This window comes from Larimichthys crocea, chromosome XII (genome assembly GCF_000972845.2).
Source record: "Larimichthys crocea isolate SSNF chromosome XII, L_crocea_2.0, whole genome shotgun sequence".
NCBI classification, from domain to species: domain Eukaryota; kingdom Metazoa; phylum Chordata; class Actinopteri; family Sciaenidae; genus Larimichthys; species Larimichthys crocea.
The window spans coordinates 22,628,700-22,644,131 of NC_040022.1; the positions used below are offsets into that span (position 1 = coordinate 22,628,700).

Here is a 15,432-nt window from a genome sequence, read left to right on the forward strand (position 1 = left end):
CAGGTGACAGAATGGATTTTACAGCGACTAGCATGCCCCCTTCTTCTTCGCCTCCTCCAGGGGGCAGGACTAGCCTGGAGACTGTGGATATAGTGGTGCTGGTAGTCTATTTTCTACTTGTTCTGGCTGTTGGCTTCTGGGTGAGTACAGAGGGGGGAAACATGCTGCATGAATAAGCCAAACATTTGCATGTTCAAAAGAGATGTGATTTTACTATTAACAATTTGATGATAATGGATTGTTAAACACATCAACAACCTGTCCAGCATGATGACCACATATCCAGTACTATAAACTGATCTTTGTTTGTGATCTACCATCACTGCAAAAAGGTTTGAATCCAGGAAGTGTTTTATGGTCTGAACATTTGAAGTTTTTCAGAACATCTGTTAAGTATGAGACAGAACTACAGTTGTCAAAAGAAAACTGCAGCAGATCAAGATGAATATGAACAAACCCAACACGTTCTGCTCGTTTACATGCAGCATGGAAATAAGGCCCATAATTAAGCTAAGGGTTTTAAAGTGCTTTACAAACATTTTAACTTTAAAAGGAAGCAGAACTGCGATGCAGCAACAGGAAGTGCTGGAGTAACAGGTCCTGCAGCTTTTATTTTATCTGGGATCTTGTTGCATGGATCAGATTTTCCTCCAACCCTGTCAACACCTTGAATAACAATTCAATGACTTTCGTTGATTGAGATACAACATCACCAAAGTGTGGTGCCAGATTTTAGTTCTTGATACAGCACTGAATAGAGCTGTCCTTTCACTTAGCTTGGGATCCTTGAAATGTAACATTCTTCTCAGGTGTTATGAATCGACATTTCTTTAGAGTCTTTAAGAGGTTTCTTGTTTTTCTACCAGTCCATGTGGAGGACGAAGCGCAGCACAGTGGATGGATACTTCCTGGCTGGGAAAAACATGACCTGGTGGCCGGTGAGTCAAACGCTATGAAGATATGTGTATCACCCTTGACAGCAAGTCCTAGTGGCTTGAATTTAGATATGAGACTAAATATTCTGCCGATCCTGATGATCCTGATTCTGACACTTTCATCTATAATTAGGTGGGTGCGTCACTGTTTGCCAGTAACATTGGCAGTGGACATTTCATCGGCCTGGCAGGGTCAGGAGCTGCAGCAGGGATTGGCGCTATTGCATATGAGTGGAATGTAAGATACTGTATACATGCTCTTCATGCGAAAACAAGTGTGATACATTGAACATAATTGCTGTTCATATTTCTACAGGGTATGCTGATGGTGCTGCTGCTGGGATGGCTCTTCCTGCCCATTTATATCGCCTCTGGGGTGAGGCATCAACACGTATCACACATGATGTGCAGGGGCATAATTTTGCTCGTTCATTCCTTCATAATCATTTTCGATCTCTCTCTCGTTTTCAGGTGACGACCATGCCAGAATACTTGCAGAAACGGTTTGGTGGGAGAAGAACACAGTTGTTTATAACTGTCCTGTCCTTATTTATTTACATCTTCACAAAGATATCGGTATGACTTTCTGCACAAGTTGTTTTTGTTATTTTCTATCTTGTATCTGTACTACATGTGACCCATTGTGTGTGCTTCTGGCCCAGGTGGACATGTATGCAGGTGCACTCTTCATCCAGCTCGCCTTACAGTGGGACATTTACCTGGCTGTGGTGCTGCTGCTGTCAGTCACAGCTCTCTACACTGTAGCAGGTGACCTTTCTCCTTCCGTCTCCATTTTAAACACCTCTTGCTTAGAAATTTTAAGATCTTGTTGTTTGCTTCTTGTGTCTCTCTCATGTCTCAGGTGGTCTGGCTGCAGTTATCTACACAGATGCTGTACAAACTGCTATCATGCTGGCAGGATCGCTTACCCTCATGGGCTTCAGTGAGTTAAATCTGGCTGCACATGACACACTCACACATCACCAGCACTTTGTAGTCCAGTGTGTCTGACTACTCCTGTCCCCCCCCGTTGAGGCTTTGTGGAGGTCGGAGGCTGGAATGCTCTGATGGAGGGATACGGCAAAGCCATCCCTTCAGTTCGTGTGCCAAACTCAACCTGTGGCATCCCTCGACATGACTCCTTCCACATATTCAGAGACCCAGTGAACTCTGACCTGCCTTGGCCTGGGGTCATCATCGGCATGTCCATCCCCTCCATGTGGTACTGGTGTTCTGACCAGGTATTATAATGAAAAAGATGGGTAGCACTTTTCTTCTACAAATAAGAGCAAAGGAAAGTATAGAGAATTGGTATTGCAGGTTCAATACGGTGATGATAAATGTCTAAACTGTGTGAGTAAAACCAAATATCACAATTCAGGATATAGAAAAAAAATGGTTTCATCTGTAGATTATTTGCTGGCAAGCCAGATCTCTACAGAGAGGGCAACTAAACCATCATTTCTTTTACTTATTTCACTAATATCAAGAGGTCGTTTATCTTAAAAAAAAGTGTAATTTAGTGTTTTTCGATCTTGTTTATGTTATCCTACAAATTTCTCTGAAGTTAGGTATGAAAGAGTCTTCATAGTCAAGTCCCCATCTTGAGAATTTGGCATGTTTTGCTCTTCAGAGACATTGAAAATTCCCTTTTATACACGATCAGTAAGATAGTTTTCTAACCAGCTAAACCTGAGACATGAGTAGTTTTAATGAGCATTTCTTGTCTTCTTAGTTCAGCACTTTTATCTAATGTGTGCACATAAAACCTTTAACCTGGATACTTGCCATACACCTGTGTCAACAGGTCAACACAAGCCGACAAGTGATTTCTTTATCCATTCTGATCCATATTAAACTGCCCCCTATTAAAATGTATTTACATACCGCTTCATAACTTAATTGCTCACTAACCAGCCATCCTTGGGAGTTAACTGAGGGTCAGTGTTTCTCTGCAGGTGATTGTGCAGCGATCCTTGTCTGCTAAAACCCTGACCCATGCAAAAGGTGGATCCCTGCTGGCCTGTTATCTGAAGATCCTGCCTTTCTTTGTCATCATGCTGCCCGGCATGATCAGCAGGATACTTTACACAGGTACGGTATTAAAAAAATATATTTTAATGAATCAAGCCAGCAGCTTAAGTTAAGCTATAAATGAATTTGAATAGTTACTAACACCTTAAAAGAATGAACAGGTCTTAAATACCAGACAGATGTTGGTGTTTGAGAGTTTAATGTTTAATAAATTATGCTTTTAAATAGATTAAAGTTAGGATTGAGTGTTGTGTGTTTTGATATTGTGTAGATGATGTGGCGTGTGCAGACCCCGAGTTGTGTGAACAGATTTGTGGAAACCCAGTGGGTTGTTCAGATACCGCCTACGCCAGACTGGTCATGGAGCTTCTGCCAACAGGTATTGTTTCCTGTCCTGCCTTCTGCTGCATACATGTGTGCCTGTATACATCTCTTTTATGCCAGCCTCTGTGTGTTTTCCCTTCCAGGGCTGCGAGGTTTGATGATGGCGGTAATGATCGCTGCCCTCATGTCCTCTCTGACCTCGATCTTCAATAGTGCCAGCACCATTTTTACCATGGATCTCTGGAAGTATTTCAGATCCCATGCAACTGAGTGGGAACTTATGTTAGTGGGCAGGTATGTGACCACCTCTGGAAAAGCATTTGGTACACTGCAGCACTGGTTTGGAGCACAATTTAGGTCTCTTTTTTTTTTGTAAACTTTCAACATTTTATGAAGAACACTCCACAGAGGGCGTCCCTGCTCTCTGCTCTTTCCACTGTGATCTCAAGTTAAAGGTTAAAGGCTTATATACCATAGAATATGTTATTCCCACTTAAACCAGCTGTATTTAAAAAGTAGCCACATGACATTATAATGCACTTATTACATTTTCTGTCATGCCCTCCCAAACCAAAAGCCCCTCTTTCCACATATTCCTAAGTAACGACTTTACCAGATTTTCTTTTCTAGCCTTCACACACTCATAACTGAATGTTTTTCACTCCCTACACATCTTTGCAGTTCTGAACTGAATAATTTGACATTAAGAACGCAGATCTTATGTTTCACGTGCAGGGCGTTCGTGCTTGTGCTGGTGGTGGTGTCTGTGCTGTGGATTCCTGTTGTCCAGGCCAGTCAGGGTGGCCAGCTTTTTATCTACATCCAGTCCATCAGCACCTACCTCCAGCCACCAGTCTCCATCGTCTTCCTCATGGGCTGCTTCTGGAAGAGGACTAATGAGAAGGTATGGTAAAAAATCTGGTCAGATTGATGAAGAATATTATTTATTTACTGAGAAGGAGTAAGGAATAGTTATTTATTAATTAGTTAATAAGTTCACATTTATGTAATTTCATAGCAATATGAGGGGAAAATATTTTTTTAAAAACCTATACTTTGCTACAGTTTTTGAGTCCTGCTTTGACTGGATCATATGAAATGTGTGACTGTGGTCTTCATTGACACTCCTCTTCCTCAGGGTGCATTCTGGGGCCTAACTATCGGCCTGTTGGTGGGCTGCATCCGCATGTTGTTGGACTTCATTTACCCTGCACCCCTGTGCTATGAGGAGGACGACAGGCCTGCGGTGTTGAAATACGTCCATTACCTGTACTTCTCCACGATGCTGTCCTTCCTCACCCTGTTTGTGGTCGTCGTAATCAGCCTGGCTACAGAGAAACCAAAACCAGAACAGGTGAGGGCTTTAGGGCTACTCTCTGTTGCATTTTTATATTTATTTATTTATTTATTTATATCTTTATCTCATATTCCTAAGAGAGTCATCATCATGATTGAGATGTAGAATTTAATTTTGGGATTTTTCATTGACATATGCAGCTTATATCAGTCTTCTTCTTTTACTGGAGCATTGCTATGGTCCATTAATCGCACATGATATAAAGGTTCTTCTCATTTTAACCAGTGGTGCTAGTACATTTACTCAAGTACATATTTGAGGTACTTCAACTTATACTTTACTACATTACAAGAAATGTTGTAAAAAAAATAAATTCACTCATCTAGACACCTATCTGACAGCTTTAGTTACTTTACAAATCAAGAATTTTGCAAAATAAACATATGAAAAGTATAAAATATGGTATTTTAAATTGGACTACCCGAGTGTGCAGCGCCTTAGTAGTTCATATGCAGCCCATGTACAAAGCCTCAGGCCTTGCCACAGTGGCCCAGGGTTTCATTTTGACCTGTGGCACTTTGCTGTGTGTCATCCCACTCGCTTTCTCTAACTTCCTGTCACTCTTCAGCTGTTACTGTAATGATTCAAAAAGATGAAAAAAAAAACAATCTTCTTTTATTTTTAATAATTTAAGCTTAATAATAAGGTGTCACTTTGCCTCTGTTAATTGTGAAGGCATTTCTCACTATTTATATATTGACTGTCTAAAGCTGCTCTATATGAAGAGAGTCCTGAGATTAAGTTTGTTATAATTTGGTGCTATATAAATTCAATTAAAATAATAAATTAAACAGTAGTTTTATGCAAAAAAAATCCTGCTTTTACATTAAAATCATAATAATCTAATATATAACACTATAACATGTTTCTGCATTGAGTACTTTTTACGTTCAACACATTTTCTTGATTATACTTGCATAATTTTATTTAAGAAGGATATTCAGTGATATTCAAGACTTTGACTTAAGGATCTGAATACTTCAGCTCAAACACTTCCTCCTCCACAGCTGATTATCCTCAATCTACAGCACCACTAGGTGTCAACACCTTAGAGTATTTTTAAGGCAAACAGATATTGTTTGCAGCACACAGATTTCAAACTTCTGTAATGTCTAAGTTGGAAGTTAACTTTTTGTTTGGTGTTTCATGTCTTTTTTTTTTGTTTGTTTTTTAACAGATCAGTCGTCTGACCTGGTTCACAAGGTTTGACGCAGTGGACCCCAAAGAGCAAGTCACAGTGGAGCAAGGCACTAAGACCTTAGAGGAGATTACTACTGAGATGAATGAGATGGAGGGAAGCAATGGAAAGACACGTCACCGCAGGAAAGGTGGGTCTCTGTCCTGCGTGCTATTACTCATTTCCATTTGACCATTTGTCAGTCTTGCCGATAAACACACCCTCTCTCTCTCGTGTCTCCAGACTCTTCATCCTCAGTGTCCAGCGTCCAGAGCCAGTCCAAGCTGATGTCTGCCCTCTACTGGTTGTGTGGAATGGAGAGAAGGAAGAAAGAAGACAGTAATCCTGTGACGCCTCCTGAACCTGAACGGGCCATCTGTTCTCTGGAAGAAAAGCCATGTCTACGACACATCGTTAACGTCAACCTCATCATTTGCCTCTCTGTAGCTGTCTTCATCATTGGCTACTGGGGCTGACAGGCAGGTTATGACTCTTAATGGACACATGGTGTTTGGGGTGTACAGTATTTTCTTCTTGCACTTTCTTCTAGTTTGAAGTAAAATGAGATATGTTCATACAGTGATGCTATTTTCCCTAAAACGGTTGCTTGTAAATGAATCATATGCCAAACTCGACATACTGTACATGGAAAGGAAACATGGAAATATTTAATACTCAATGATTATGATGACTGATGCAGGTGAAGTTTTTTTTCCACACTTTGTATCCACCTTTGTTTGACATATAACTATGTTTGACAAATAACTTTTGAGAAGAGGCTGACAACGCTGTAAAATGTTGAACAATCTTTAATTATTAAGAGTAATGATGCATTGTATGATAAAGCCAACATAAAAATAAAGAAATAAAAAAAAACATAATCAAACACCCCAACAAGGTAAAGATTGTCAGCTGCAATAAAAAAAATAATACACAAAAGAAGAAGAATTGAATTATTTGGCTGTATTTGGTCATAGCTCTGAGCTTTAGTGGGAGTGATCAGTTACAGGCTTTGTATTGACAACACAGTTATCACAATCAGTGTCTTAAGAAAATCCCGTTTTTATGATAAAAGCTCATCTTTGAGCATCAATTTGGAGCTTGGTAAATCAGGTCAGATGAAATCAAATGGAATTTCAGATGAAAAACAAAATAAAATGGGTTACTTGAAGTAAAACTACCTGAAATACCAAAGATTACTGTGCAAGATAACTGCATTTGATATTGCACTCTTGCCGAAATATTTGGTCATTAGCAACCATAATAAAGCTCTAAATTTTACATTTCCTTTGGCCTATATCCATTTCTTTGGTCCTTTACATTAGTATGTTTAGTGTGTGGCGGTCATTGAAAAGCTCTTCTAAGCTGAACATCACATGTAGCCAGTTTAAAATGACAATTTTGAAAATGGAAATTTCAGAATGTGATTGTGTTTGCATGATAAATAGATAACCAGCATCCGGCTAACACTCAAATATCGCCACACAACTGTGCTGCTGAATGAATGTTTTTTCAGAGCATTGAACCTTTAGTATTGATAGCAACATTTAAAAAAATAAGCAGGAGACAAAGTGAAAGCTCTAAAAGCTTCAGCTGCTATGTCAGCTTAGAGATTTTAAGTTCTGATAGCCTCGAGTCTAGCAAGGCTGCGCAGTCCAATCTTACACACCCAGCAGTATTTAGGACAAAAGTGATATGATGTCTAGTAGCTGGACAGGAGTTTTGTGCTTTATACCACCACTGTAAGATGAGGTTTCTGGTTCAAGTCTCAGCAAAAAAACTGAAGAAAAGGCAGCCGTTTTCTTTTCCAGAGAGCAGTCTGGCATCGTGTGAGTGGAGCGTAAAGAGCTGGAGTTAACTGATAGGTTTGAGTTACCTGTCTGATATTTGATTCTAAGCATTCGAATCCGTTACGTGGACCAGCAGAGAGAAGGAGGATTTTCCATCATCCTTCTTCTTCTTTTCTTTTTCTTTTTCTTTTTTTTCCCTCACAGAGCGGTGCTCTCTGTGTGGATCTGAGGGTCTAGAAGCAGGTCTGGGGTGGTGGCAGGCTCTTGACCAGCAGAGCTATCCCCTTGTTGGTCCACAATCACCTCAGGGATGAGGGCTCGTCCAGGCCCCTTTAGGACCAGGCCTCCATCTGTGCAGGACAGTTAGGTGGTGGGGGTCAGCAAGCAGAGTTCAAGCGAAGAACCAATAGTGTTTTAAACTGCGTGAGTGCACGCGCTGCACGCTTTACACACTCAGTTAAGACACCAAGGATTGATCTTTCCATTAAATCAAGTCAATATTGCATAATAGTTCCAGTAAAGTATCATTTTTTGAGGAGGTTGAAGAGAATCCTTTGTGTGTTAATGTTTAAATGCGACACATTTTCTGTTCAAAGTCTGTTTAGTATGTTTAAGGGCATGTTAGTTGTCACAGGAAACTGTTAGCAGCATTAGGGGAAGGTGTGGGAATCACAAGCGTGTTATTTTTGTTGCACAGCAGGGTTAAAGTGCAGGACAAATGCATACTAATATACATAAATATATGTATACAGTATGTGCACAGCCAGCAGGTTCACACTATAAAAAGGAGCCTGTTGAATGCAGTGTTTCCCCACACACAAACACACACACATGCAGTGAACACAAGAAGCAAGGTCGAAGCATCAGCCAATCAGATCCTTACCATTACCTGCCTTGCAAAGCTCATCTTACAGGCAGGGCAGCAGCTCAGACATCTGCAATATTTACACATTTTCTGTCATGCGTCAGATCACCACAGTTACATTTAGTGTGTGAGGCACTATGACACAGTGAAACCAAAAGCCAGGAAAACTACATACAGTAATGCCCTGAGAGGGAAGCTGAAATCACTCAATACTGAATACAGTATCAGCAGACGAGCAGCAAGTGATTTCTGTCGATGCCTACACAAGGAAATCATGTTTAACAGTGTTAAACATCGCTAAAGATGTGGTTAGTTACATCTTTCATTAAATGCCTGAAGAGTAAAAGTATATCAAAGTATTCTTCTTCAATGAGTATGTTTACTCAAGTACTTTAATGCCTTTGAGGTACTTACGCTTGATTATTTTATGCTACTTTGTACTTCCACTAAGATTCAGAGGCAAATATAGTAATTTTTACTCTTGCAAATCAACTTTAGCAACACAGAATAATTAATACAAAATATGATTAACAAATAAATGATGAGGTATACTGTCAGACTATCGCCTCTTGAGGCACAGAGTGTAATCACAAGACAGGATGGGTGGAAGTTATCTGTTTAGCATCCTAACTTTAGTAGATATCTCTGCAACACAATACATCTTTGACATGACGTCAAATCTTGTTTCTCCACATTCTGTTGATCATTTTCTCATGTTACAAACCCTCAAATTCTTCATATTGCACCTTTTAAATAGAGACACTACAGGTGAATTACATTTTTTTTAACTAACACATATCACCATGAAACGTCCCCAGTTGATTACTTACATTAGGACTATTATTATAAGTTTATGTTTGAATATGCACAAGGAATTATCTAATGCTAACTTTTGGCGATATCTACAGACAGAGATAGACAAATATAATAAAACAAAGTCCTGAATGTGTATTTTGGGCATCTTCATTATCTTCTTTCCACTTAACAGACAATATAATAGAAGCTAAATAGCCAAAAATCGCATGAAAAAACTATGTTGTGAAAATAAGAAACTAAGTTTCATCTTTAGTATTTCACTTGTATCACTGTATTTCTACACTGTGTAGTACTGCTACTTTTACTTCAGTAAAAGATTTGAGTACTTCCAACACTGCCAAAAGCTTTTTTCCTGCAGATTATGATTTTACATTTTAAACATACATGCACCTCAACCAGCTACAACATGAATGCATCTGTATTATTATCACAATTACCGGAGCTTTTCACATAACGGGTAGTTTTAATTTTGGGACTTCAAGTACATTTTTCTGATGATACTTTTGTGCTTGTTCTTAGGTAGGATCTTCAATACGTGACTTTTGAGTCGTAACAGAATAGTTTCTGATTTTGGTGTTGCTACTTTTAGTTATGAATACTTATTTCACCCCTGACTGTCATTGCTCTTTGCACCACAGCACTAGGCCAGAGGCCAGATCTGCTCTATTTGGGGCTTGATGAAAGTTTCCACTCAAAAAACTTGATCATACATACAGTTCACATGTCATGCACACAAACACACGCATACACACAGAATAATGCCTGTTTTAAGAATGAGTACAATAAAATGTTATTATTATTATTATTATTATTATTATTATTATTATTATTATTATTCTTTCCTGGTTTCTGCTGAGCCTTTATGTTTTCAACATGTTTAGTTACTTTTATGCATTGCTGTTACCATTTAAATATGATACTGAATACTGTTTCTTATATTATCTATAAAAACAGGACTTGTGAGAAAACAGACTGTTTACCTGTTATGATCTTGGAGGCGGAGCTGCAGATGCCATTGCCATCGTCATTTGCTGCAGGTTGAGGGGGCGGCGGCATGCTGGGTCGGGGCCGTGGCCTTGGAGCTGGCCTGGAGGGACGAGGGAGAGACCCGGAGTGGTAGGAAGACAGCGGGTTGGAGAGCGGGCCATCGTGAGGCGGAGTGTCAGGAGGGGTGGGAGTGCTGGGTGGGGAGGGTTCTGACTCCCCCTGAGCCTGGTGGGCTTGAGGAGGCTGCGGGGGCGGGTGGCTCGGGGCATGGATGAGGCTGTCTTTGCTGGTGTTGCGTCGGGGGGTGATAGGTGGGTGATGAGGCGAGCCGGGTGTTTGGGTGCTACTGGGATGGGAGGCAAAGGGGCTGGCCTGTTTGGGCGGGGCTGGGGCCTGCTTCTTGGTGCCTTCAGGGATTAAAATAATGATTACATAACATTAACAATAATAACAGTAAATACTAATGGGAATGGGAATGTTAATTCACTCACCTCTGCGAACCATATGTGGACTAGGCCCCCTGGATCCACCCTGAGAGTGAGGGGTTCCTACTGTAAGATGGGTCGCACCATTCCTCTGGGGTGGAGGGGTGGACATGAGCTCACGGGCCGGGCTGTGGAAATACAACAAATCTAAATGTTAATCCATCAACATGTCTTCAACACATCTTTTTTTTTTTTTTACATTGAACAAGGAAGTGCTGCATCGGTGCAAGAAGTCATGCATAATAAAACAAACATATTTCCATTCAAAGGGTAATTTTACATGAAGGTTATCACATTAAGAATAACAAAAAACAATACAATAGAAAGAGAAGTATTGAGAAGAGGATGCAAAAACCATTGTTCAGTCATGTGTTACATGCAAAATCAGACATTGCCACAAAGTAGTTACTCAGACAGACACGCTGGCAGGCAGGCAAGAAGGAGGTGGAGTATATTTTTCAAAATAAAGTTTGATCAATCATCACAACAAGCAGGGGGGAGGATAAAAGTAGCCTGTAATGAAAGCATCACATGATTTTTGTTGCATTACATTATTAATTTGTTAAAAAACAACAACAAAGCCACATTAAAAGCTGTGGACGTAATAGACATTGTTATCTTGTGATTTTTTTTTTAGGACTTCTGATTCGGGAGCTGAAAAAACGTCAAAAAACGAATCAAACACATGACAAACATAAAAAAGGTTGGCTGAGCTCCGGATTGGCTGATTGGCTGCGAGCAGGCGGAGCAGGACTATTGTTGCTACCTCAGCTCGCTCCTCCTTACCTGCTCTCCTCTGCGCTGAGCTGGGTTACAACCTGAGGTTTCACTGTGGCTACCTGGACCCCACCACCCAGACCACCTCCAAAACAACCACCACCACCTCCACCAACACCTCCACCACCATTCACGCCAGGGTGCTCTGTAGCCGGGAAAGGAACTTGGGGCTGGGGATCAGGCTGGACAGGAACCCAAGCTTCCGGAGGGGGCAGTGGGGGTTGGAAGGTGGGTGAGGTTAGCTGTGGCTGCTTTCTATTTACAGTGTTGGCTCTACGTGGAGCAGGCTCCGGCTGTTTGTTAACAGTGCTAGGGAGGGGGGAGAGGGGAGAGAGTTCAGGAGGGCAAACCACACGCCATAACACAGAATGAAAGAGCAGGAGACCGAGAGACACAACAGTGAGAGCAGAGACAGACAGACAGACAGACAGACAGACAGACAGAGAGAGATGGTGCGAGAAACAGAAGGAGACGCCACTTCCTGTGTTCAACGAAACCAGCTCAGAAAGAAGAACCCAAAAAGGACATAAAACCACATGACATTGACCTTTGTAAAATCTCTGAACTGCGACATTTCTGCAGGAACAGAAGAGACAGATGCCACACCGTACAAACAAAATGCAAAAGAGAAAGCCCACACAAAACATAAAACCAGCAACCTACAGTGTGACCTAAGCTTTAATTGGAAACAAAGGAGATAACAGAGTACACACAGGAGTAACACACGAGAATTATAGCTGTAGACAAAATGGTATCCCAATGACACTGAAAAATGTTTCATAAAAATGTCAGCTTTTTCATCATTTTCAGTACGAACCTTGAGGAAAACATTAGCTTGTGTTAAAATCACCTAAACATGACAGAAATGTGGTGCAAACATCACACAGGACATCATTCCCTTCTTTGGCTTTCAGTAAATATATTCATGGGAGCTACATTGGACTACGGCACAGCCTTGAAGTCTGGACTGGGCAGATCTTCAGTGGGTGTTTCAGTAACTGTGATGGACTCGTTGGCCACTACATAGAGAGCCGACACGGCTGGGCCCCGCGACTCCTGCCTGCTCAGTGTCTTGGGACGGGACGGGAGGGTGAGGGGCAGGCTGAGGCTGAGGTTGGGGCGAGACAGGTACCTGTCTTTACGGGGGGTGTGACTGTCCCCGTCCTGCCCCACCAGGCTGCCGGGACGTTTCCTCTCCAGGCTGGGTTCAGATTCTGGGGTGGCTGGGTGGGTGGGCATGGCAAACATGCCTGAAACGTTGAAGTCCACCTCTGGAGGGAAGAAGGAAGCAATGATGGGGAAGATATGATGGAAATTATGATGGTAAAGAGAAGATGTATTATTACAAATACAATACACAGATGTTTTACCTTCTGGGAAGAACCAATCAGCGTGCTGGATGATGGGCTCAATGATGGCGACCACATGGACAGATGTAGCTGCTGCCATCTCTGCCAGCGTCCTGAATACAACCGGGGACAGACAGGAAGATTTATCGACCTCAGCTTCATTTTAACTCAGAGAGGTAACATAAATATGAGGTGACAGCTCACAGAGTTATTACCCCTCAGTCTTTGCCCAAAGCAGGTTGGGCCCCAGGACTATGGCAATGTTGCTGGGACTCATCTTATTGACGTCACTGTCCTGAGCCAGCTTAGCCAGAAACTTCACCAGATACCTGCAACAGAGAGTCCAGTTCCTTTAAAACACATCAATGCTACTGCAACCATTCATTTTTATGCTACCCAGCTAACTGATATTCTAAGCTGATGGGATTGTGACCCCTTCCAGCGAGTGACCTTAGTGTGGACATGAGTTGTGAGCAGTCCTTTTTCTTTCTCATACTGTTGCATTTGTTTGGGACTTCTTGTGGGGTCCTGACCCCCAGGTTTGGAACCACTATTCTAAGCAGAAGTGAGTGCTCTAATGAGATGTCTAATAAGGCATCGAAATGACTTCACCTCACCGGTAAAATGGGTTTCTATTATCGACTATGTAGTGTCTCGACTGAAAAACAGAACAGAAATTACCTCTATACAATAACTTCTGTTAGAGACAAAGATCAACCCTCTGCTGTGGCAAAAACACACATATTTTTCAGAAACACAAGTGAAGATGCCCTTACCTGAGGTTTGCCTTGTGAGTCTTTGGCAAACGGTCACACGTCACCCACAAGGCCTGAAGCCTCTTATCAGAGTCAGAGATACTGCAACCACACACACAAAATATATTAGTTTATCTAGTACCAGAATATCTAAAGCTCAAAGTTTAATGCTTATTAGCGCATACTGAGTGTGTTTTACAGGATATTAAAAGAGTTGGTCTGTGTGTCTTCTTACTTGGAGGCCTGTAGCCACTCGTCGTACAGGCCAAAAGTCATTAGAGGTTCAGGAAGTTCCCTGAGGTAGGACTTCAGGGCTCCTGTGTATGAGGAGAAAAGCTATGAGAGAACGATCTGCACCAGATGGTTTCACTTTTTGTGGATTTGTAGAAGAGGTTGTACCGGCGACGGCGTGGGGATCAGAGTAGAACTCCTCGAGCTGCGAGGTGGAGCAGTCCAGAGCTGCTTTTAGCTTCTTCAGTTTTGAAGCTCCGGCAGCTATTCTGAAGAGACCCTGCAAAAAAAAAATAAAAATGTAGAGGAAAATCACCTGACAGTGCTTTTTTTTCTCGACAGGTGACTGGTTTCAATCCTTAAATTGAAGAAGTAAGTCTGGGTCGGTATCAGGAAAGGAGAAGTAAAGCATATAAAGTGTACCATCCAATGAATGACTGAGAAAGTCAAGGGAGATGTGGCTCTTTCGGGATGAGTTGCAGACAGACGTACAGCAAGCGTTTTGTTTCCGTTAATAAAAATGTCTTCCTTAGGGAGTCCAGTGATATGGTAAAAGTAACATACTGATGGATAACAGATGCCTTGCACACACACACACACACACACACACAGTGCCTTTTCCTGCAGCCTCAAGGCTAACTGACCACAACTTGGCTGCAGATGTTTCCAGACTGTATGTGCCATCATTTCTAGAGAGCAGTCCACATGGCCCACATCTCCTTCCAGCTCCCACAAAGCGGAGCAGTGATGTTATATGGGTAAGACTTCATGTCCAAAATTTCTGGTTAATTAACCCTTCAACTTTGCCCTGTTTTACCAAAGTCTCTCCTTCTCTTCTGCTATCACTTCATTCATACCTCCTCCTTCATGCCAGTCTCCAGCAGCATCATGACGCAGGCCTCGATGGGCAGAGCGATCTCACGGTTACTCCTCTTCAGGTGCTCCTCCAGAGCCGTGCCGAACGCTGGCTTCTCCATCCAGGAGTCTGGGAGAGGAGAGCATCATCAGCGTCTTTGTGAGTATGACAGCATTTCTGTTTTGTGTCTGTCTAGTTGACACTGAATACTCAATGGTTAATCCAACTTTTAAAAGATTTAAGTTTAATACACTATGTTTAATATCATGTTTTTTTTAGATCTATGTTGTTTTACATTGAGCTTGACTTGGAGGGATGGATTATTCTTAACAAAAACGTATTTCTCAATGTAATGACCTGATTCATCCTACTGCTTTATTGTCACAGTAATACTAAAAGTTTATTAGAAACTAGATTAAACTGGTTACTTAACAGCATGACAACTTAGGGGAGAGTCAGAGACAATGAAGCTTCATGCTAATTTGTGCTGCTGGGTTTCACAAAGGAGATAAAAGCCTCTCATAGACACATTGAGGCGTTTGAGGCTGAAATATGCAATTCCTGGTCCCACAACAGTGATGAGAATGGTACAAAACTTGGGAAACGAGCCAACTATTGACTTGATTTAAATCCAACAAGCAACGACAAGCCCGTCTCGTTTATCAGCAGCGGAGTACAAAGCGGCTTGACTGTT

General features: G+C 41.6%; 2 protein-coding genes across 6 annotated transcripts in view; one reads left to right on the top strand and one right to left on the bottom strand.

Moving 5' to 3' along the window:
• Positions 1 to 6,992, top strand: slc5a11 (solute carrier family 5 member 11). Its single transcript, XM_019277283.2, has 15 exons — positions 1 to 140; positions 867 to 938; positions 1,069 to 1,173; positions 1,252 to 1,311; positions 1,407 to 1,511; positions 1,598 to 1,703; positions 1,798 to 1,878; positions 1,971 to 2,176; positions 2,894 to 3,029; positions 3,241 to 3,348; positions 3,437 to 3,587; positions 4,029 to 4,197; positions 4,432 to 4,647; positions 5,828 to 5,978; positions 6,071 to 6,992. Exons 1-15 carry the CDS (start codon positions 12 to 14, stop codon positions 6,301 to 6,303), a joined length of 2,028 nt encoding a protein of 675 aa, XP_019132828.2. The 5' UTR covers positions 1 to 11; the 3' UTR covers positions 6,304 to 6,992.
• arhgap17b (Rho GTPase activating protein 17b) overlaps positions 6,619 to 15,432 on the bottom strand; it is a 21,729-nt gene continuing 12,915 nt past the window's right edge. The window contains exons 10-21 of one of the 5 annotated variants that reach the window (XM_019277280.2): positions 14,740 to 14,867; positions 14,051 to 14,162; positions 13,887 to 13,968; positions 13,673 to 13,753; positions 13,112 to 13,225; positions 12,918 to 13,009; positions 12,680 to 12,818; positions 11,557 to 11,856; positions 10,777 to 10,898; positions 10,279 to 10,692; positions 8,501 to 8,552; positions 7,830 to 7,967 (exon numbers count right to left, since the gene is read on the bottom strand). In XM_019277280.2, coding sequence (XP_019132825.2) covers positions 8,545 to 8,552; positions 10,279 to 10,692; positions 10,777 to 10,898; positions 11,557 to 11,856; positions 12,680 to 12,818; positions 12,918 to 13,009; positions 13,112 to 13,225; positions 13,673 to 13,753; positions 13,887 to 13,968; positions 14,051 to 14,162; positions 14,740 to 14,867 — 1,592 coding nt within the window. In that variant the 3' untranslated portion in view covers positions 7,830 to 7,967; positions 8,501 to 8,544. Of the gene's footprint in view, positions 7,968 to 8,500; positions 8,553 to 10,278; positions 10,693 to 10,776; positions 10,899 to 11,556; positions 11,857 to 12,679; positions 12,819 to 12,917; positions 13,010 to 13,111; positions 13,226 to 13,672; positions 13,754 to 13,886; positions 13,969 to 14,050; positions 14,163 to 14,739; positions 14,868 to 15,432 lie in introns of all 5 variants that reach the window. The other 4 variants (XM_019277281.2, XM_027285524.1, XM_019277279.2 and 1 more) reach the window with 4 other exon arrangements.